Source organism: Protopterus annectens, chromosome 2.part0 (assembly GCF_019279795.1).
Source record: "Protopterus annectens isolate FY-2018-M chromosome 2.part0, PAN1.0, whole genome shotgun sequence".
In the NCBI taxonomy this organism is placed as follows: Eukaryota; Metazoa; Chordata; order Ceratodontiformes; family Protopteridae; genus Protopterus; species Protopterus annectens.
This window is the reverse complement of record NC_056728.1, coordinates 236,591,145-236,614,791: the sequence shown is the minus strand read 5'-3', so window position 1 is coordinate 236,614,791 and position 23,647 is coordinate 236,591,145. Positions and strand designations below refer to the sequence as shown.

The 23,647-nt window shown below is 44.8% G+C and overlaps 1 protein-coding gene across 3 annotated transcripts in view; it reads left to right on the top strand.

Moving 5' to 3' along the window:
• LOC122793038 overlaps positions 1-23,647 on the top strand; it is a 1,023,021-nt gene that overhangs the window by 185,021 nt on the left and 814,353 nt on the right. For all 3 annotated transcript variants that reach the window (XM_044060702.1, XM_044060700.1, XM_044060701.1), the window contains exon 5: positions 7,072-7,169. In XM_044060702.1, coding sequence (XP_043916637.1) covers positions 7,072-7,169 — 98 coding nt within the window. The remainder of the gene's footprint in view (positions 1-7,071; positions 7,170-23,647) is intronic.

The following is a 23,647-nucleotide window of genomic DNA, read 5'->3' as shown; positions in this document are numbered from 1 at the left end:
AATTGTGGCTGGTTTGTTTAGAGATTTAATTTCTTAGAGTAATTGCATATATATTTGGTGACACTGTACAGGTCACCCTTAAATAGCCTTGCACGTCTTGGTCACACTTACCATTTGGATAATAGTAACATCACACAGTAGGATTGGACACCCTTTGGTAAGGGCCTTATAGTAACTGATAAGTAAGGGTGGCTGGTGGCAGCTGGTACTGCCTTATAGCCTGGGCAGAAGTGGGCATAGTCAGTAAACCTCTGCCAGCTGTTCCCAGTTGTGTGTGTGTGTGTTGTACATCAATCAAATCTCAGTGTGTGTCCACTACTTGGGCAGGGACATGAAGCACTGGTTGGACAGAGAGGGTGCTGGAGGTCTTAGCTTGGCCACTCGGCTGAGATCTTAACCCTGTAGTTGTGCCAGTGGGGAGTCTTATTGGGGATCTGGAGAAAGAGTGAGAAACCAGCCCCAGACTGACCATGATCTCTGTGTGCTCTTGAGGGAAATTGTACTTCACTGTGTGTGTACTTGTCATCCTCCCAATTTGCATGTCCCTCACTGGTGCTAGTGGTGGAGATCGAGACTTCTTGATTACTGGGCCAATGCAGGGGCGTCACATGGGGTGTATTATTTTATAGTCTACCCACAAGTTTAACAAAGTCAGCAAAATTCCAGTCTCTCAACCAATTTTTCTTGCTTAGACCTATTTCACAAATGTGATTTGATGCTTTTATAGTCTCAATTTACTCTAATTTCAGTGTGGCTGGTCATGTTTTTGGTCATCTTCATCTTTCAGCTCCAGAGTTTTGTTCAAGTCAATCTGTCTGTCAAGCTCTTTCCTTTGAAACACTGGAAAAAGTGTCACTTGCCAAGTCTCCCTGAGTTTTGTTGTCTGAAGACTGTGAAGTAGAGTCCTCTCCTTCTTGCTGGCTCATTTTTATAAGCATTTCTTTTTCCTCCTTGGTCTGTATGGCATAAAATGTATTTTATCCAACAGGAAAATTATTCCAAAGACAGAGTGCTGTATCCAAATCTCACGCCTGCCCTGACTGTCCTTAACTGCTGGGACTGTATCACACAAGTTGAGACTAGTGAAAAAGATAACATTTGATATGAAGGTTATGTACTTGCCATAACACTAGATCCATGTTGTCATCGTCTGTCAATCTCAACGTACATTTCCTCCTTTTAGCCCCCATCTAAATTCTTAAATTTTTAGGCTCTCAGTCTTGGGTCCAGTGTGGTCATTCATCTGGAGATTGCAGCTTATGGTCATTCTGTTGTTTCTTTCTGTAAGATGCATAAGCTGATCACTCTGTATAGACAAGCAAACTGTATCTGAGGAAATGTAGGGGCACAGGAAGATTATAGGATGGAAGAGGAGCCCGCCTGAAAATTTTCCAGCATCTTACCCAAAAGTTGAGACAGATGGATATGTTGGATTTGACTGGAAGATGACACTGGTCTAGAGTTTTGGCGTAATTTGTTTTGACTAAATGGTAGAAAGCACATAGGTCTAGCAACTCCTGTTTCAGTCCTGTATCCTAAATTCTCCTCTGTCATGTTCCTCGTGCTCAAACAGGGTGAGTTGGTAAGAAAACATTTGGGGGTGTGGGAGTTGGCGGTTGAAAGCCAGTGTAGCAGCATTGTATACTTCCATTGCAGATCTATCGGTCTGCTGTCTGTCATTTGAAATAATTCCTGCTAGGTGCCAAAATTAATCCCTTGTTAGGAATCAGCAACACCACAGCTGGATCAACTTTCTGTGCAAGTACATATGGGAGCCATTGATCCTATGGAATTGGTAAGGCTCCTAAGTTGGAATCTTCCTCCGTGGTATCCGCCACCATGTCTGACCTCAGGTTTGTTAGATTTAACTCATTCCCTCCAGTACAGCTGTTTTGAGTGTGTACCTTTAACTCCTAGTCAGTGTGGCCTGAGTGGCCTGAGCCTTTAAAAAAATGAAGTTAATCACCTTACAGTTCTAACAAATACTTATTCACAGAGGTCAAATATCAATTCAGATGTGTTTGCCATCATGTATTCTTCAACGTAAAATATTCTGTTACCTTGTATATAGCATGGTTTGGAATTGATGCAAATATGAACAAGCGGTATTTGACGTCTAGGGGCACAGTAGGTAAAAGGTAACTGCACAAATGCCTGGAGGAGCACTTTGGTGTAATGAGTCAAGATGAAACATGCAAGTTTTGGCCAGCTGGACCAGCGATTCTGAATATGAAGTGTAGGAGATGGGCTGAGCCAAATCGCACTGCCCAGCCTAGGCAAGCAGGGCTGCATTTATTTAGCTTTTGGTGCTTAGGGCCTACAGTTGGGCACTGGCCAATGTTTGAGGCCACAGATCTCTGATAGGGACTAAAAACTCCATGCAGTCGCTATGGATCTACTTTGTGTATTAATAATCCTGGGATCCTGCCTTCCCCTTCTGAAATTAAAACACAGACCTTGGCTGCCAAGTGATCTCCGGCTGTCTCAAACCTACCTTAGAGTTGACTGTTAAGAATGAGATGGTAAAATCCCAAGGTTAGGGGTCATGCAAGAGGCCTTCACCAAAACATTATGTAGTTGTTGACTGAAAGCACTTTCAGTCGCCAAACCAAAGAAACCCTTCCGCTGGTCTAGAGTTAGGCTTCACTTCATTGTTTTCTTCTTTCTCCTCATGGTACTCTCTCTGCTAAGCATGTATGACAAGTGTCTTCATGATGTTTCAGAAGAACTGGAAATTAAAACAGAAAGAGCTACATAATGATATTGGAGGAGGGGAGCCAAGCAGTCTGAGAAAGCTTTAGGTACTGAATGGTCCTAATTCCTATAGCATGTAATCCTTATGGTTACCAAAGACAGATCTACTTTGAAATCTGTTATGTTTAAGCACATAAGATGTTCTTTGTGTTTTACTGTTGCAGTCATCACATTTGGGTGATCTGCCTGCAGGTAGCCCTCAGCCGGTCTGAATACCAGAGTCTTCCGATTTCTGCATCGGATGCTGTCGCTTCTTTCATGACATTAGGTAGTCAGGGGTATAAAACATGCAGCCGATGCCATTACATCAGTCTTTCTTGCCGTGCGGTGCCCGAAGCAGAAGCAGTTCACAAGTGCCGGTTGGCTGTCTCCTGAGATTTTAGTTTTCGAGTTTCAGACCTGAAGTCTTCAAAAAGATAAGTACCCAGTTGGGGATCCTTTTTTCTTGTTCTAAGCGATGTCAGAAAAAATTAACAATAGTCTTGCCTGTGGAAAGCTAATACCTCCTAGAGATTTTCATTCTTACTGCGTCACTTGTTTAGGCCCAGACCATGACGTCCCTCGCTGTTGGTTTTTTGCCTTGTTCATTGCCCGAACTATTCGTCGTCTGGCTATTTTTTTAGCTAAATACTTCCGTTCTATATCTCCGTACTCTGAAATGGCTTGTTAAGCCATCTGACTACTGATCTTCCGAAAAAACGTAAGGATAAAGACAGACGGACCGCATAGATTCAAAACTGCCGACGACACTTCCGTTAAAAGCTAGTTGCCAGTCCGCCGGTACTCTGTGAGGTGCTTTCGCAGCCCGTGATACCCGCTACTACAGATTTGCAGGCCTGTACTGAGACCCATTCGGAGTCCGGTATGCCGTGAGATGCTTCTTCGACTATGGGACCTGCGGATGTCTCTACTTTTGGATGGGTCCGGAGCCACTGTGCAGGCACCGGCTTCTGAGGGTGTATTCAGGCCTACTGACTTTCATATTAAACCGACTACTTAGTTTCAAGCTAGAAATACTAAATTCCTCAGGCATAAAGCTTGCACTACGCCTAAAAAACCGATGACCAAACCACATTCTCAGGCCCATATGCCTCAAAAACACATGATTAGAATGGCCGAAGACCTTATTATCTTATTTAGGGGAAGCCAGTCTTCCCCCTCTAAGAGACCTAGAACTGATTTTCTTTCTGATTCTTCTGATCAGGAATCTGATATGTTCCTTCCGACTACCAGGATTTGCCCTTGTCTACTTATGAGGATTCTGATGCAGAGGATTCCATTCTTTCTGCATCCCCTCCAGAAGATTTTTCTTTTGATGAAACCTTGCATACCCTTAGGGAGCATTTCCGCTGGGAAAGCCAGGACTATAGAATCCAAAAAGAGACTTGGGGAATAACAGACGCATCAGATTATGCATTGGAGGCTCACATGGCAGGGCAGTGCATTCAGGGCAAATGGAACCCAAAACAGATGCACCTGCATATCAGTCAAAAAGAAATGTTAGCTGTACAGAATGCTCTGACAGCCTTCAAAGGACCTTATTCTTCTAGGACAACTATTGATAGACAACACCACAGTTATGTGGTACATAAGCAGGGGGGATCCCATTCCTACCCACTCTGCAGACTAGCCACGTCTCTGTGGAACACAGTCTTGAGCTACCTAGTGAACCTGCCAGCTCAATTCCTGCCAGGCAAACTAAATTCACTGACAAATGGCTTAAGCAGAAATCTCATGGACCCACACGAATGGAAACTGGAACCCAAAATATTCAAGCTCTTGAACAAATGGGGGACACCAGAGGTAGACCTGTTTGCCTCCCCACAGAACTACCAATTGAACAAATTCTGCACCAGAACTCCCCACAGTTAAGCTTGAAAAGTGGATGCCCTGTCCTTTACCTGGGAAAGCCTCTCAATTTATGCCTTGCCCCTATGCCTCTCCTCTCGAAGGTTCTACTAAAGATCAAACAGGACAAGCAAAGGACAATACTGATTGCCCCAGACTGGCCACGCCAGCACTGGTGTACCCCTTGTTGCGCAGTCTGACTGCTGCAACCATGGCACCTGCCTCAGACCCTTTCCCTGCTGTCCCAGCAGGTGGGACAGATTCTGCACCCTCTGCTTCAAACCCTGAACCTTGCAGCCTGGCTAATTCCCTGAGCTCCCCTCTAGCAACCCTCAGTAAGCAGGTGCCGGATGTCATTCTTGAGGCAAGGAGGCCTAGTACTAGAAAATCCTATTCAGAAAAGTGGAAAAGATACTACCCAGCTTACCTCATATTCTATATTATTAAACAGAAATGCTCCACAAGGGTCTATCTTTTTAAGATTCATGCCTCTGCCATTTCAGCACATTATTATACTGAGCCCGCCCCTTTTCTCTCATCCTATGCTAAAACAATTCCTTAGAGGGACAAAAATAAGGCCCCCCCCAGGAAAGCTCCACTCCCACCTGGGACCTTAACTTTTTGTATTGGAAAAACTCACCCCCCCCCCCCCCTTTGAACCAGCTGCTACAGCAGAGTTGAAATTCCTTTCTTGGAAAACAGCCTTACTTCTAGCCATCACTTCAGCAAGACGAGTGTCTGAACTGCAGACCCTCATGACAGTGGAACCCTTCATTATCTTCCATGCTGACAGGGTTTCCCTCGGGACTAATCCATCCTTTATGTCCAAGGTGGTGTCTAGTGTGGCTCTAAACCAGTCCATTCATTTGCATAATTTTAACCTAATCCTCAAAATAAGGGGGAAAAGGATACTGCATTCTCTGGACGTGCACAGTAGGCTTAGATTCTATTTGGACAGAACTAAGCCTCAGAAAATCTGACCAGCTGCTAGTTAGCTTTGCTGCAGGGGCAGAGGGGAAGGCTATTTCAAAGCAAACCATTTCCAAATGGATAGCCCATTACATCCATTTCTGCTACAAGCACCATGGAAAACCTACCCCACAGGGGATAAGATCACATTCCACCAGGGCTGCATCTACCTCTACGGCATTTCTCAGAAGGGTCCCTACCAGGGACATCCTGGAAGCTGATACCTGGAGCTCTGTACATACTTTCAGCAAGCATTACCACCTGCCTATCTTTTCTAAATCCAGAGCTGGATTTGCCACAGCAGTCTTACAGGGCCTAATTGCTAGCCCCAATGCTCTTTAACTGCCTCCACTCTCCCTTAGCTTTGGGAATCAACCCAAATGTGATGACTGCAAAAGTGAAACACGAAGAACATAGTACAGTTGTGTGCACTTACCATAAATGTACGTGTTAGAGTGTATTCACTGTTGCAGTCCTGGTTACCCTCCCTCCCGACCCCCTGACTTCTCTTGGCTCTACCTTTCCTTCTTGTTTGGCATATATTATATGTGTATTTGCTTTTTGCTGCCGGTGTTCCATACCATATAATTGCTCCCTATTATGGGGGCACCTGACATCTGGAGCAAGAAAAACTGATGTAATGGCGTCGGCTGCATGTTTTATACCTCTGACGACCTGATGTCATGGAAGAAGCGACGGCATCTGATGCAGAAATCCGAAGACTCTGGTATTCAGGCCGGCTGAGGACTACCTACAGGCAGATAACCCAAATGTGATGACTGCAACCATGAATACACTCTAACATCTGTGTCCATCCTTTCAGCACAATAAATCTTCCCACTGTCACCTTTTTGAAAAGAAAAGGGGAATGTTCCCAGAAACCTGACCAAATTTACCCCCATTAAGTATAAATACCCCATCTGATCTCTCTTGAAAGAGCAGACCATAGACCTAGTGGGACTTAAGCACTCTGTGGCTAACCTTTCCATGTTGATCTTGAGTAGAGTAATTGTACATTTCTGAAAAGAACAGTGTTTGGTGTGGTAACCTCTAACTATGGGAGGGGTGGCGTTTGTCACCTCTGCAAATTATCTGCATATCTGTGCCATATTACAGGTGCCTTTCCTATTGGATGTTCCTTCAGTAAGCAGATATTTACACTTGTTCCATGTCAACTGGTTGCGTAAAGAAAGAATTCCTTCTGTGTTGTTGGGGTGATAAGTTTCTCACCCTAGTTAGAGAGCACGAATGTGGGTTACTGGAAGGCGGTAGTCTGCAAGTCTAGGAGGATGAGTAATGTCGAACTGTGATAAAAATAATTAAAGTGATGTGATTTAATCCACTTCAGGTTGACTTTTATTTCATCGGGGTAGATTTACATTATATGCTCTGCATTAAGCTATTAAAACGCTGGTGTCCATTTTCATTGATCTGAACAACTTATTTGTTACTGATATGTCCGGAATTTAAAATATTTCCACACTTTATTTTTTCTTTCAGTATACAGTGCAACCATCTACTGTAAGATTCTCAGACCTAAAAAACTGCAGAGCTAATAAAGGTGGTAAAGGTGACATGATTGATGATCCCCCGTCAAGGTAATTAGCACATTTTTCTTGACTAGGTGTTAACTGATTCTTGTTTACTTTCTAGTGAATGTTGTACCATTGTGGCTGACAATTTCTAAACCAGAACTTTTTGGCTACTGTAATTTTTAGTCATGTTGATGTAGTTAAGCATTGTGATGTTGGGGCAGGTGGAAGGACACAGTCTCTGAATTTCTATCAGTTTTACCTAATTGCAGTTTACCATCTCCTGAAGTCAACTCTCCTTGGGCTTTCGACTCTCCGATAGTGAAGATTAAGCATCATGTTGGTCTTTGAAGTCTCAGCTTGGTTTTGCAACCTCTATAGACTTGTGCAAAGATACAGAATTTAAAGGTTTCATATTGATCCTTCCCTTGGGAATAGCTAATCCAGAGATCGTTGGTTCCCTTGAAAATTTTCTACTGGTCATAATGTTGCTTAATTCTATCCAGACTTTGACAGGCAACAATATAAAAATACTTTGCCAGATACAGGTATGAAGTGTCTCAAGGATTCAACTTTCCCAGTTTTGATCAAGGTGTTGGATCATTTTAACAGAGATGTATGCACTTTTTATTTATTTTTTTATTTTTTGTACGCTTGCCCAGTAGAGGTATTAATTGACGGGCAGACTGACATACCTCTATTCACAGCAATATGCTCAAGTGTATATGACCAGTGAAATCCCTAATGTAGAAATGGGTAAAAAAAAAGGCTCAGACTGTGTCTAATGCAATGAAGTGGAGCTATGATTGTGCTGATGCCAGCAGCCAAAGGAAAGCTGCAAGCATTTAAGTATATGTGGTTCAGACTAGGCTGTACCAGAGAATGTTGAGAGATAGTTACTAAAAGCATCCTTGGACGTATCTTACTTTTTGGACCCTCAACCGACGAAAAATTAGTGAAAAGTGAAGGAAAGGAAAAGACAACCAATGAAACAGCTACTCCACTCCACACCTAGATGTAACAAAAATTGCCAAACTAACCAATGGCTTTTTCAACAGGTAGCAGTAAGTAGCTAACCAATCTTTAAACAAAGAGCATTCTAAAAGAAGAAAGGTTGGAAAGGAGAAGACAAGTAGAAATGTAAGGTGTTTGGGGGGGGGGTGGGCATGTTTAAACCCTTATATTGAATGCTGCTAGATTGAGTGAGTATTGTGAAAACTGCTTTGGCAACAGTGGAGTTCTCTCCTCCAGTGTCATGCCTCATTGGAGTTGAACATATGTAAGTTTAGGGGGGAGTGCTGTGGCCTAAACTGTTTTGACAGGCTTTCTTCAGTGTACTGCGGTAGCATTGTCGCCTCAAAGCAAGACATTGTCCCATTCAATTATCAGCTAGAGCTTCTTCTGTGTGGAGGCATACGTGAATGGGGCGTGCCTTCGTCGAAGGTTGTGTGTCAGGGCTGGTAACCCAGTACGTAAAAATCCACTACCAATCATTAGCGGACCGGAGTTCCGCTGTGGCGACCCCTAACCGGGAAAAGCCGAAAGACACAAACAAACAAACTGCAGTTGTCTGTAGAGTGCCATAATTAACATGAAAGATAAATCCACTCCCAGTAAAGAAGGAAATTTATTTTATAATTTTTATTAAATTTTTTAAGTTTAAAACTATAAAAATTCAAATAACCATATAATTAAAAAGAAAACTGCATACAAAAGTCCACAACAAAATGTGGTATAATAAAACCAAGCCATTAATATTTAATATTTATCTAACAAATCATTTAACTTTTGCCAAGAAGGAAAATTGAGGGTCTAAAGCCCTTCCTTTAGCTAGTGCAATATGTATAGGTGACAATGGGCATCCTTATCTAAAACTGTAAGAAGTAATATGATAAGATGGGTTTTAACATAATCCGTGCACGTCAAAGATGCTAGTCGCAGATTATATTTTAGTAAGTGGGAATAAAAATGTAATCTTCCATTTAAAGAAGTACAGAATACAATTAATTTCAGTGATATTTCTCTACTGAGACTTAATAGTAATAAAATCATGTTTAATAGTGAACCCAAATGGTAAGCTATACAAAACTTTTCAAAGAAAAATATATTAAGATAATGATTAGAAAATACTTGGGAATATTCCTAACATAAACTGTAGAAAAAATAAAATACTCCTAAAATAATAAGTGAATTAAATCAAATAAGACAGAATAGAAACTTTTATTTGAAGGTGCACTACTGATTAACATATTAACAAATCTTATTTTACCATGTAGTATTTTTTATTCAAAACTGCTTTAACTCCCTCTAAAACTCGGGTTAAGAAGATAAAAGTAATGTTAGCCTTCATGTGGTGTCTGATAAGCCAAGAATGACCTATAAAAGCATGGAGTAATGGGAGTCTAGGATTTCTTTATTTTGAAAGCCATGTTGTATATACTAGTTTTAAAGTCTATATATCGGCTGAACAATAAATTGTTAGAAGCTATGTTACAGCTGTGTAATTTTGAATCCAAAAATAACCATATTAACTGGATATTAACTTGTTGAATCAGTTCCTTTATATGCCAAACTCTGCAGTACATCAGCCATGGAATTGCTTGGGTTGCCGGACAACATGGCAACCTGTATTCTAATGGTCCCACTAGCCAGTCTGCACCTGAAGAAGCTCCAGTGTGCCTAAATAACAGGTGATGCCAGCATCTTTACTCTTTGTAAGTGGAGATCTCACTGCTTTCTTGCACAAGAAAAGCACTAGCATGATTAACAGTGTGTGTCTACTGCCCAAGAAAGGAGTCCCCTTCAGTCTGCAAACGGAGTCCCAGGTGCTGACAACAAATGCATTAGATACATGAGACTCCAGGGTGTTTGGAACAAATGGATGTGTGGGAGGCACAGAAACGTAAAAGAAATGTCAGTAGTCCTAGCCATTGGGGCCTTCTGAGACGCATGACACACTGAGTGGATCACGCTGTTGTCTTCTCTGCAGATTAGCAGTTCAGGAATTTGGAGATCATCCAGGACTTGGCACCAATCACCCAATACATATAACGTGACAACGTCTTGGCAAATAAACTAAGTGGGCCTTTTTGCAACCCCAATGAGGGAATGTTTAAAAGAAGGTCTTTCATAGATTTGGTCTACAAGTGGAGTGTGCCAAAAATAATTTCTCCAAAAAACAATGCCAAGAAAAATCTGCACCAGGATCCCAGAGAAGGTAGCCTAGGTGACAAATGTTTTTCTTCCTTCCTCATACAGCCCCTATTTCTGTGTACTTTCCATCCTTTTTCTCTCTGCTCTTCTGAAATAACCTGGAGAGGATAAGACAAGCCAAAGATTCTTAACCCCCTTCTGGCATAGTCAGCACTGATTTCTTCCTTCTGCTGAGCTTAGCTAGTGAGGGGAGGGGGTCTAGTGCTGCCCCATCTTGTAGCCCTGTCCCAGAACGTTGGGTCTGTCATATGTCCACTCCTAGGACCTTGAGGTTGACAGGGTGGATAATCCAGTGCTTATCCCTACCCAGGTGCATAGTTTCTGAACACATGTTGAACACACATTGAGGGTGGTCAAGAAAACCTGCACAGAAAATTAGAAAAGGTTCCCTCCACTGCTGCCTGAACAGATGACATCAGTCAGCTAAGCTTATTTGTTTGTGGTCCTTGGCCATTTGTCCATTTTCAAAGCAGACTTATACATTCATTATGGTACATACCTCAGTCTTATTTGCTTGTCTGCTATTGTATCCTCCTGTATGCTTGCATCTGCCTGTGAAGCAGTTCCTTGAGGGGTCCTGCACTTTAGCCCACAAGGAAAAAAAAATGGCTCCTCACTAGGACTTAAACATTTTGCTAGAAAAGGTAAGCTACCTTTTCCACTCTTTGTACAAGCTGCTTCAGCATCCATCCAAATGCTGGCATTTAAAATTGCATTGTTGGTAGCCTTCCCCTCTGCTAGATGGATATCTGAACTACAGTATCTGATGTTATTCATGTCACTGTTCCTCACTCTTGTGTGTTCTATTCAACATCAGAGCTGAGCTGTCACTTTACAGACCGCTTCAAGGCTTGAGCTCCTCCCATTCCCATAATCACTTGCTGCCCTCTAGCGCCACCCCCCACCCAATCTTGTTTGCCGTGCTCGGCTGCAGATGTAGGTTTCTTGGCTTGGCTCCTGTTATGGGATAAGTAGTCTAATATTTTCTTTTTTTGGCATTTTTGTTAGTTAATATATTAGCGTTCTCTTCTAGCAGTAGTTTTATCCCTCTCCTCCCTGTTGTTAAATTTGTTGGGTTGTTCCTTTTTGGCGCACTCTTTCTAGTAGCTGTTAGTTGGTGTAGTTTTTCTTCTTAGAGTAGTTGCTTTACAGTTTCCCAAGCTAGTTTTTATTTGTGCTTCTGTGAGTGTCTTTTCTGTTAGTTTTCTTTTGTTACAACCTCTGCTTGACTTAACGGTAATGAGTTAGCTTGCCCCTTAGGCTTGTCAGACATAAGCAAACCTATAGGCTTTAAGCGGTGCTCCTTGTGTGGTTGGAAGATGCCAGTTTCCAATTCGCGTGAGGAGTGCCTTTATTGTTTGGCTGCCGATCACCTGGAGGTTGAATGCAACATTTGTGCTGCGTTCAACCCCAGGGCTTTGGTTGAGCACCGAAACAAACTCTTGTTGAAAGGGTTGGCTTAAGGGGGGTCCCTTGGCTCAGTCCTCTGCTAAATCTGGACCCTCGGAGCACAAAAGGAAGGCCTTAACGTCCTTCCGCTCCTAAGCCTTCAGATCCGAGGTCTCTAGAATCAACCCCTGGATGTCTCTGGTCTGAGGCCTTCAGATCTGGCTCCCTCAAATCTGGGACATGTGGGATCCAGGCCTTCAGATCCTACCTTGTCTTTGGGTCAGAGGAGCTTGGATCCGGGATCAGTGTTGGATCCCACTATTATCAAGGATTCCCCCTCAGGCTCTGGCTTGGACCAGTCTCCTATCTCCAAGCACAGAAGCTGTTCTTTAGAGGGGCACTCCTCTGGATCAAGACACCCATCCTCAACTAGGTCCTCTGCTTCCTTCAGATCCTTCAGGAGTTTACTCCCTTCTGATGTGTACAGGATGATGAGGTCCTGTCTTAAGGCTCTGAGCTGGGGCTTCTCCCGTCCCCTGCACTTCTGGCTAGGGGGGCCATCTCCTACCCCCCCCCTTTGGTTTCGAAATTCCTGGCCTGTAAGGGGAGAGAAATGAGGATTTCGGGGGCCCCTTCTGTTCCTACCCTGTTTGAGTCCCTAACTCCTCCTGCTCGGGTTCCCCCTGGGCAGGTGGGAACCCAGACCCGAGCAGTCGCCCTGGAGTCCTTGGGATGGGGTTCCGGTCCTGGTTTTTCAGACTGGTCCCTTCCCTTTGGTACTTCATCTCTCGACAGCTCGGGACTGGTACTGTCTGGAGGCCCAGAGGATGTTCATCGTACTATGCTGCTGCAGTCATCACACTTGGGTTATCCTGCCGTCAGGCGGTCCCGCAGTCGGCCTGAATTCCAAAGCCTTGGTCCGGCGTCAGTTGTCGTCGCTTCTTCCCTGGCATCAGTGCGGCAGGGGGTATAAAAGAGGCAGCCAACGCCATTTTCTTCAGTCTTTCTTGCCGCGCAGTGCCCGAAGCAGAAGCAGTTCGCAAGTGCCGGTCGGCCAGCTCCTGAGATTTCCGAACAGAATTTCAGCCGAAGTCTTCTTTAAAGCTAAGTACCCCGTTGGGGAAACTTTTCATGCCTCAGACCGATGTCAGACAAAGTTAATAATTGTATTACTTGTGGGAAGCAAATACCTCATAAGGATTTCCATTCCTATTGTATTCCTTGCCTAGGCCCAGACCACTACATCTCTGGTTGGTTTTGCGCTAGGTTCAATAAACGCACTATCAAGTGTCGGGCTGATACCGCCCGACATTATTTTGGTAGAAGATTCAATTATATTATGTCGTCGGAGCGTCCGACATCAGCTTTGTACAAAAAACGCAAGGACAAAGACAGGCAGCCTAGGCCTAGACAAGAAACCGAGGTCTCAGTTAGGCCTGCCTCCGGATCCCTGGTACTCGGTGAGGTGCCTACGCAGCCCCTGACTACCGCGGATTCCGAATATTCGACTACCTCGCAGAAAGAGACTACTGGGCCTCTGGAGCCCGATCCTTCTCAACACGCGGACGCCACGGCTGGCGACCCGGATACTAGGGACAGGCCTTCGGCTTCTGAAGTTGTATACAAACAGACGACTCTCTTGGTTAAATCTTACGCTAAACTTAAAGCGATGACAAAAGTTAAAAAAACGAGTCCACGGACTACCACACAGGCCCCTATGCCTAAAAAGCAGATGCTTAAAATGGCGGCGGACCTGATCACCCTTATAAGGGGTTCACAACCGCCTCCTGACAAAAGGCTTAGACTAAAGGAAGATTACCCTCCATCTGACCAGGAATCCATTTCCTCAGCAGACTCAGAGGAACAGGATTACCCCTTCCCTTCTTATGAAGACTCTGATGCAGAAGACTCTATCCCCTCTGTTTCTCCTCCTGAAGATTTTTCTTTTGGAGAAACCCTGCACACCATGAGAGAGCATTTCCACTGGGAAGGCCAGGATTATTCTGATTCCAAGAAAAGACTCCAAGAGTTTCTTTTTCTTCCTCAACATAGACCCCTAGCTATTCCACCAGTCTTAGACATTCTGGATGATGTTTATAATGAATCTTGTCTAAACCCAGATTCCATACCACCAGCTCCAGTCAAGCCTGACGGATATTACAGAGTTCCTGACTGTCATACGTTTTTGTGTAAAAGACCTCCAGCAGACCCAGAAACCATTTCCCAAGGTCTCAAGGGGGTTAAGGCCTCTACAGCTAAAAATCCTCTTCCTGCTGAAAGAGATTCCAGAGCATTAGAGAGATGGGGGAAAAAAGTTTACACATCTGCCACTTTAGCCATGAGGGCATTAAACTGCCAATTCCACATGATTCAATACCAGCAGTACCTGCTTACTCAATTAAAACAGAAAATGAGCCCTCAAACAGAACAGCCACATTTCAGAGATACAAGATTTGTTGCATGCAGCAGAGCAGGTGGGAAAGCATACCCTGCAATGTGGTTTTGGTTCTTTGGAGGCCTCATGTAGAGCAGCTGTTACAGGATCTGTTATACGTAGGCATGCTTGGTTAAAAGAGCAAACTTTACCAGAACATGTCAAAGCAAAGCTACTGGATGCTCCACTGGCAAAGGGATGCGTTATTTGGTGTCAAGGCAGAGGAGGTTTTAAAGAAAATGGAAGAAAAAGCAAAATCAATGCAAACAGTTAAAGATTTTTTGCAGGTACAGCCTCCATGCTTCAGCAGAAACTGGCTTTCAAAGAACTGGTCCTTTCCTGCTACAGACAGACCCCAAAGGGGCAGGTACAGACGCCCTAGGAGCAGAGGCCAGACACAAGGCTCCTTTAGACCTAGACAATGGCAAGCATCATCTCAAAGAGGGGGAGATGACAGATCTCAGCCCTTCAGGAAGCAAACACAATGACTTTCCTCTTCGCCTGCCAAGCAAGATTGCCCAGGCAGCACCTATAGGAGGAAAACTGGCTCTCTTCGCACAAAACTGGTACATCATAACAAAGGACAAATGGGTTTTGGATATTATTACCCAAGGCTACAGATTTCACCTACACACTTTACCACGGATGAGAGGCATGCCAAATCTGCCAACAAACCAATGGGCAGAGGCTCAAAGACAAGTTACAGCCCTCATGGACTTAAGAGCAATTCAGAAGGTACCTATCAAAGAACAAGGTCAAGGTTTTTACTCAAAACTGTTTCTTGTACCCAGAAAGGACAAAGCCTGGAGACCCATCTTAGACCTTTCAATTCTAAACACTTATCTGGAGATACCCAAATTCAAAATGCTCACTTTACAGCAGCTTCTTCCCATGCTGGGCAAGGAGTCTTGGCTGGTAACGTTGGACCTCCAAGAGGGACATGCAGGTATGCCTATCAGACAAGATTGCAGAAGATACCTCAGATTTTTGGCAGGTACAGCGCAGTATCAATTCTCTGCATTGCCTTTTGGCTTATCTACTGCGCCCAGAGTATTCACGAAATGCCTGGCATCAGTAATTGCTTACTGCAGACAACAAGGAATTCAAATTTATCCTTATCTGGACGACTGCCTGATCCAAATGGACAGCAAAGACATCCTACTGCAGCATCTGGATTTTGTAATAAAACTGCCAAGTTGCCTAGGGTACACAATAAACAAAAAGAAGTCAAAACTAATACCCTCACAAGAAATAATTTTCCTGGGTGCCAGCTTAAATACAACTACCCAGATGGCTTACCTCAAGCCAGACAAGCAAACACATCTGGCTCAATACTTCAAAAAGATGGCAACTTTTACCCGGCTCACTGCAAGGAAATATCTGCAGGCATTGGGGTACATGGCATCCTGCATTCAACTAATTGCATATGCAAAGCTGCATATGAGAAAGCTACAATGGTACCTGAAAAGTGTATGGTCCCAGCACAGGCACAGCCTAGAAACAATTGTACCTCTCATTCCCTGCCTTCAAAAAGAGTTTCTATGGTGGGCTCAAGCATGCCAAGCAAACAAGGGTCTCCCTTTTGTACTACCTCCAGCAAAGCAAACCTTGACAACAGATTCATCAGACTACGCCTGGGGTGCACATATGGCAGGACAATGCATACAGGGCAAATGGTCTGCAAACCAAAGGCATCTGCACATCAATCAAAAAGAGATGCTAGCCATGCAAAACGCACTAACAGCCTTCAAGGACTTTTTGCATCCAGGACAACTTCTAATAAGGACAGACAACACCCCAGTAATGTGGTACATAAACAAGGAGGAACTCACTCCTACCCATTATGCAGGCAGGCAATGGCCTTGTGGAACACAGCATTAACTTACCAAGTACAGTTGCAAGCACAATTCCTGCCAGGAAAGGAGAATTTATTGGCAGACGAATTAAGCAGAAAGTTGACAGATCCTCACGAATGGAGACTACACCCGCAAGTATTTGCAATGATAACTCAAACATGGGGTCCACCAGACATAGATCTGTTTGCCTCAACCTGCAATTACCAGCTACAAAAGTTTTGCACAAGGACTTATCCCCTGGCCTGGAATGTGGATGCCCTTTCATTCAGCTGGGCAGCATTGTCAGTCTACGCATTCCCTCTACTGACAAAGGTACTACTGAAAGTCAGATCAGAGACCACAGATGATCCTCATTGCTCCGGACTGGCCACCCCAGCACTGGTACCCACTATTATGAAGCCTGACTCGCAGCCCTCCATGGATCTTACCTCAACTCCCCAAACTCTTGACTCAAACTCTCAGATACTTCACAGCCAGCTCAGAACCTTAAACATAGTTGCATGGAAGATACCTTAAACTACCAATCTCCTCTCCTCTCAAAGGATGTCCTGAATGTCATTCTGGAGACCAGGAGGCCCAGCACCAGAAAAACTTATTCAGACAAATGGAAACGTTTTTGTGCATGGAACCAGACCAAAGGTCTAGATCCAGGCATCCCAAGCATTCCACAAATACTCCAATATTTATCTGAGATGCTACACAAGGGACTTTCTTTTTCATCTATAAAGATCCATGCTTCAGCAATTTCCGCTCATGATACGAATCCATCCATTTACTCTCACCCTTTACTAAGGCAGTTTCTTGGGCAAAGAACATAAGACCCCCCCCAGAAAACCACCAACTCCAGCTTGGGATCTAAATTTTGTCCTAGAAAAACTAACACTACCTCCTTTCGAACTTGCCTTTACAGCGGATCTACAACATTTATCGTGGAAAACAGCTCTACTACTGGCAATCACCTCAGCACGCAGGGTCTCAGAATTGTAGGCACTTATGGCAGTGGAACCTTTCCTCATTTTCCATCAGGACAGAGTATCTTTAAGAACCAACCCTTCTTTCATGCCAAAGGTAGTTTCCAGTGTGGCTCTCAATCAGACCATACACCTGCCCACCTTTTATCCAAACCCACAGAATAAAGGGGAAAAACTCCTTCACTCTTTGGACATTCACAGACGGCTACGCTACTATTTGGACAGAACAAAAGCCTTCAGAAAATCTGACCAACTTTTTGTATCCTATGCAGCAGGGTCAGAGGGTAAACCTATTTCCAAACAGACCACCTCCAAATGGATAGCTCATTGTATCTGCTTTTGCTACTCACCATGGCAAACCAGTGCCTGCTAGCATTAGGTCTCATTCTACCAGGGCTACAGCAACCTCAGCAGCCATCCTCCGAGGAGTCTCAACAAAGGACATTCTGGAGGCAGCCACCTGGAGTTCAGTGCACACCTTCACCAAACATTACCATCTTCCTCTATACTCAAAATCCAGGGCTGGCTTTGCCATTGCAGTCCTGCAGGGCATCCTAGCTGCACCCAGCACAGTATAGCTCCTTCCACCCAACCTTAGCTTTGGGACTCAACCCAAGTGTGATGACTGCAGCAGCATAGTACGATGAACATAGTGCAGTTTTGTACCTACCATAAATGTAGATGTTGGAGTACATATGCTGCTGCAGTCCAGGTTACCCTCCCTCCATCCCCACTTTCTAGCAGTCTTTTCCTCCATCTACAGGTTCTGGATACATGTCTATATGGTGTATTTGCTTATAGCTACCACTTTTGATTATCCTTTTATGTATGTTTTGCAAACCTCTTATGTTGCCTTACTAGTTTGGGGCACCTGACATCTGGGGCAAGAAAAACTAAAGAAAATGGCATCTGCTGCCTCTTTTATACCCCTGCCGCACTGACGTCAGGGAAGAAGCGACGACAACCGGCGCCGGACCAAGGCTTTGGAATTCAGGCCGACTGTGTGACCGCCTGACGGCAGGATAACCCAAATGTGATGACTGCAGCAGCATATGTACTCTTAACATCTACATTTATGGTAGGTACAAAACTGTACTTTCTGGCCTGTGCTGGCCCTTCTCTCAAGGTGGGCCTTCCTACTGCGAGTGCGGACAGAGCATCGTCCAGTCCTTCAGCTTTCCGGGTCGTAGAGCAGATCTTTTACTCCCAGAGAGATTTCTTCCAGGTACCATCCTAGCCCCATCTCGTGGACACCACTCATCCTGTCCCTGGTCGGCCCTCTTGACCTTCAAGTTGGAGATGCCACCTAGGGTCCCCCTCTTGTCAGAGTCCTCCCCCAAACCACCCTTGGAAGAAGTTCTTCGGAAGCCGTTGTGTAAGAGGAAACACTTGGGACTCCCTTGCTGAGTCACTCACCAAGGATATGGACCTTGATGAAGGGGACGGGTCCCCCAGGTCTCCTTTGGGGACATCTTGGAAATCCTTAAGCGTAAGGGCAGTTGGTCCCCCCCCCACTCCCCCATCCTCAGAGATTCCATTTTCCTGAAAGCTTTCAGGACCATCTACCTCCTAGGTGTCCCCTCCTGCAGTTGAACTCTTTGACCACCTCGCCAGCAGGATATAGAAGGAGTCGGACACTGGGGAGCCTGTCCCCAAACCAGCTGACAAGTTCCTTAGCCCCCCCCCCCTTTCCAACATGCAGTTTTGGTCTAAAGGCATGAGTCGATGCAATCGTGGTAGCTGCCGCAACCAAAAAGGAGCTGGCAGAACAGAGCATGTCCGTCCATCCCCCCCAACCACGAGTCCCTTGCGATAGGCATGGAAAGTGGGTGTTCACCTCAGCTACCTTTGGGGTGTGGGGCTGTCAATTATTTGACACATTTCACCTAACTTCAAAGGGACCTGGTAAAGGAGCTTTGTACATTCCTTTCTGAGGTACTCCCTGCCGGGGAACTAGGCACGGTGTCCCCCAAACTATCCACACTTTCTTCCTTGCCATTTCATTCATGAGGCTTATTGCCAGTGCGATGGAAGGAGCCTTTCGAGCAGCCTGCATGGGCATCGCTATTTGACGTCATGCCTGGCTGCACATTTGAGGAGTCTTTCAAGGCATTTTTCACCAGTGCCCCTTTTGATGGTTCTACCCTGCTTGGCCCTTCCTTCAAAGAAGCTGTCACCCCCAGTGAGTAGGAGGGCAAGACTTTGTCAGCTGTAGGAATCAAATTCTCCACCCCTCAATGCTCCTTTTCCAAGACTCAAGAGGCTAGGAAGATGCGGTCTTGCAAGTCAGTCTGCCTTCCAGAATGCTCAAGATGCTCCCTCCTCTAGAGGTCGGGGGAGAGGGTTCAATTACTGACACCACCTCGGGGGGCAGAGGGGGAGGGGGTCTGCAAAATCAGGTGTCCAGCGAACCCTTCTATGAGAAGTCCCTGCAGTGCTACTGAAGTGCTGCCCGACTGTCCTGCCCTTGAGGCAGTCAGGGGTAGTTTGTCCTTGCACCCTTTAGTCTGGCAAGTATCAGAAACGATAGTTTGGTGCTAAAAATAATCTCCAGGTGTTATTCTATTCCCTTTTCCCGACTCCTCCAATCAAGAGATAACCTGCCTGATGCACCACCTCATCAGAGAGAGCTAGTTCAGAAAGAAGTGTTCAGGCTTCTGTGAAAGAAAGCCATCCAAGAGATCCCCCCAGGACAATGGGAATCTGGAACTTACTTTCTCTTTTTGTTGCCAAAGACAGAGGACCCGTGTTCAATCCTGGACCTTGGCAAACTCTGTCTCTCTGTCAAGAAGTCCATGTTCCAGGTGGTCACTCTTCAGTCCATCGTGTCCTTGTTGCACAAGGACAATTGTATGTGCTCCACAGATCTCCGGGACACGTACTATCACATAAAAATAGACGGGCACTCCAGAAGACATCCCTGCTTTCGGGTAGAGTCCAATCATTGCCAGCTCAGAACCCTGACCTTTGGTCTCGCCACTGCCCCCCAGGTGTTCACCAAGTGCACGGCAGAGGTTGCAGTTCACCTGAGGCTCCTCACAGCAACCACAAAACATCATTTGACCACTGCCTCTCAATATCTACTACAGCTTTTCAACTGGATAGGCATCACAGTGAACACCCGAAATCCAACCTCATTCCGTCCCAAAGCCTAGAGCTCGTGATTCAGTTGGACACTCAGAGATTGCAGCACTCCCACCCTGGTGGGTGCACTTAATCAGACCTCCTGTTCAATGTCTTCTCAATCTCTCATCCCCAGGGCCATCTAGTTCTCAGGACTTGGGGTCCATGGTGGTGGGAATCTACCTAGTGCCATTAGCCAGAATGTTCTTCGTGTTTCACTGTTGGTCATTACATCTGCTGGCAGGTTGCCCTCAGTCGGCCTGATTAACAAAGTCTTGAGTCCTGCGTCTGTTGCTGTCCCTTATTCCATGATGTCAGGGGTATAAAACATGCAGCCGACACCATTACATCAGTCTTTCTTGCCATGCGGTGCCCAAAGCAGAAGAAGTTTGCAAGTGCCGTTCGGCCGACTCCTGAAATCTTCGTTTTAGAGTTTCAGAACCGAAGTCTTCAACTAAAAGCCAAGTACCTCGTTGGGGAAACTTTCTTGCTCCTTACTGATGTCAGTAAAAGTTAAAAATTGTATTACTTGTGAAAAGCAAATACCTCATAAGGATTTTCATTTGTACTGTATTCCTTGCCTAGGCCCTGATCACAACGTGCCTTGCTGTCGGTTTTGTGCTAAATTTAATCAACGCACTATTAAACGTTGGTATATTTTTGCTTCTAAATATTTTGGCTCGAGATTTAACTATCCAGAAATGTCGTCTGTTAGCAATCCGACTACCGGAATACCTAAAAAAACGCAAAGACAGAGACAGACCGTCGAGGTCCAAAACCGATTACGAAGCTTCTCCTAAGCCAGTCGCCGGTTCTCCGGTACTTAGTGAGACGCTTTCACAGCCCCTGATACCAGCTACTTTTGATTTGCAGGCCTCTACTGAGACCCATTCGGAGTCCGGTATGCCGCGAGATACTTTTAAGTATTGAACCCACAGATGTCTCTACCTTAGATGGGTCCGGAGCCGCTAAGCAGGCACTGGCTTCTGAGGGTATTTTCAGGCCTAAAGATTTGTATATTAAACCGACGCCATCTTCAAAACTAAGGCCAAAAACAACTACTGTGTCTAAAACACTGATGCTTGGGCCATGTGTACAGGCCCCGATGCCTAAAAAACAAATTATCAAAATGAGGGTTTAATTACCTTGATCAGGGGTACCCATCCCCCTCCCGCTAAGAGGCCTAGGCAAGGCACTGACTATGAATCTTCAGATCAGGTTTCTGTTTCTTCTGATTCCTCTTCTGATCAGGAATTATTTATTCCCACTTATGAGGACTCTGAATCAGAAGATTCCATCCCTTCTGCTTCCCTTCCTGAGGATTTTTCTTTTGGATAAATTTTGCATACCTTAAGGGAACACTTTCACTGGGAGAGTCAGGATTTCTCAGAATTTAAAGAGAGACACGGGGATTTCCTTCTTCCTCTGCATAGGCCTTTGGCTATACCTTCTGTTCTAGACATTGTTGATGTTTTCTCAGAGTCCAGTATGACTCCTAGTTCCCTGCCTCCAGCTCCTAGTAAGCCAGACAGATATTACAGGGTTCCTGACTCCCACAAATTCCTCTTTTAAAAACCCTACTGTTGACCCTGAAGCCATTTTTCAGGGTCCCAAGGGCATTAAGGTTTCTACTGCTAAAAATCCTACCCCTTCTGATAGAGACTCCAGGGAGCTGGATAGATGGGGTAAGAAGGTTTACACGTCTGCACCCTTGGCAATCGGGGCTTTAAACTGTTAATTTCATATGCTTAAATATCAACAGCATGTCATGGGTTTACTTAAACAGAAAATTGTTGATTTTTGACTGTGTGGAAAATAGAGTTGCAGGATTTATTGCATTCAGCTGAACAGGTTGGAAAACGTACTTTGTGGTGTGGTTTTGATTCCTTGGAGGCCTCTTGCAGGGCTGCTGTAAATGGATCTGTGATAAAAAGGCATGCTTGGTTCAAGGAGCAAAATCTACCTGACCATGTTAAAGCAAAATTGTTGGATGCTCCCTTACAACAGGGCAGTCTATTTGGTAATGAGGATGAAGAAGTTTTGAAAAAGATGGCAGATGAAGCTAAATCTATGCAAACTGTAAAAGATTTCTTACAAGTGCAGCCACCCAGGTTCAGTAGGCACTGACCTACTAAGAACTGGTCTTTTCCAGTACCCACTAGAGCCACTCAGGTCAAACGCAGACATTCCAAAGGCTCCAGGTTTCAGTTGCAAGGAACTTATAGAACAGAGCAATGGGGTGCCTCCATCTCCAAACCTGGAAGTAGCAAGGCACCATCCTACGGTAAACAGTCTCAATGACCTTCCACTGCAATCACCAAGCACTTATCTTTTGACCGCCCCTTTGGGGGGAAAACTGGTACTTCATGCACAAAACCGGCACCTGATTACCCAGGACAAATGGGTTTTAAATATAGTATCCCAAGGACACACATTTCATTTCCACCCATTGCATATCCCAAACGGATGCCCAGATCTGCCTACAAATCAGTGGGCAGAGGCCCAGAAACAAGTTATGTCCCTCATGAGTATGGGGGCTATTCAACCAGTACCAGAAAAGGAAAAAGGACAATGTTTTTATTCAAGACTTTTCCTGGTACCCAAATCATGGCGTCCAGTTTTGGACTTATCCATTCTAAATACATTTCTGGACATTCCAAAATTCAAGATGCTGACTCTCCAACAGTTACTACCTATGCTAGGCAAGGATGCCTGGTTGGTAACTCTAGACCTAAGAGGCTTATCTGCATATCCCAATCAGGGAATCCTTGCAGAAGATACCTCCGCTTCAAAGCAGGCTATTTGCATTACCATTTCTCTGCACTGCCCTTTGGCTTATCTACCGCGCCCAGGGTCTTCACAAAGTGCCTGGCACCAGTAATTGAATTTTGCAGGCAAAGAAATATTCAGATTTATCCATACCTGGACAATTGTCTAATTCAGGCAGCAAACAAGGACACGCTTCGAAGACATCTGGCATTTGTAAAAAAGACTTCTAACTTGTCTAGGGTACACCATAAATGAAAAGAAATTAAAACTGGTACCCTCTCAAATAATTACATTCCTGGGTGCAAGCTTGAATACAGCTGCCCAGATGACTTGACTTACGCCAGAAAAACAAATTCAGTTGATGACTTACTGCAAACAGGTGGACACAAAAACCCATCTATCTGCAAGACAAATTCTACAAGCCTTTGGGTTCATGGCCTCCTGCATTCTTCTAATTCCATATGCAAGACTGCATATGAGGAAATTTCAGTGGTACCTAAAAAGCTTATGGAGTCAACATTGTCACAGCCTGGAAACAATGATTCCTATCATTCCTTGCTCTGCAGCTAGAGTTCCTATGGTGGGCAGAGGCCTGCCACCAAAACAAGGGACTGTCATTCATTCAACCCCTTGCCGCCCAAACCCTGACTACAGACTCATCAGATTATGCTTGGGGGGGGCACATCTGGAAGGGAGATGCATTCAGGGCCATTGGAGCCCAAATCAAATGCACCTACATATCAATCAGAAAGAGATGCTAGCTGTACAGAATGCTCTGACAGCCTTCAA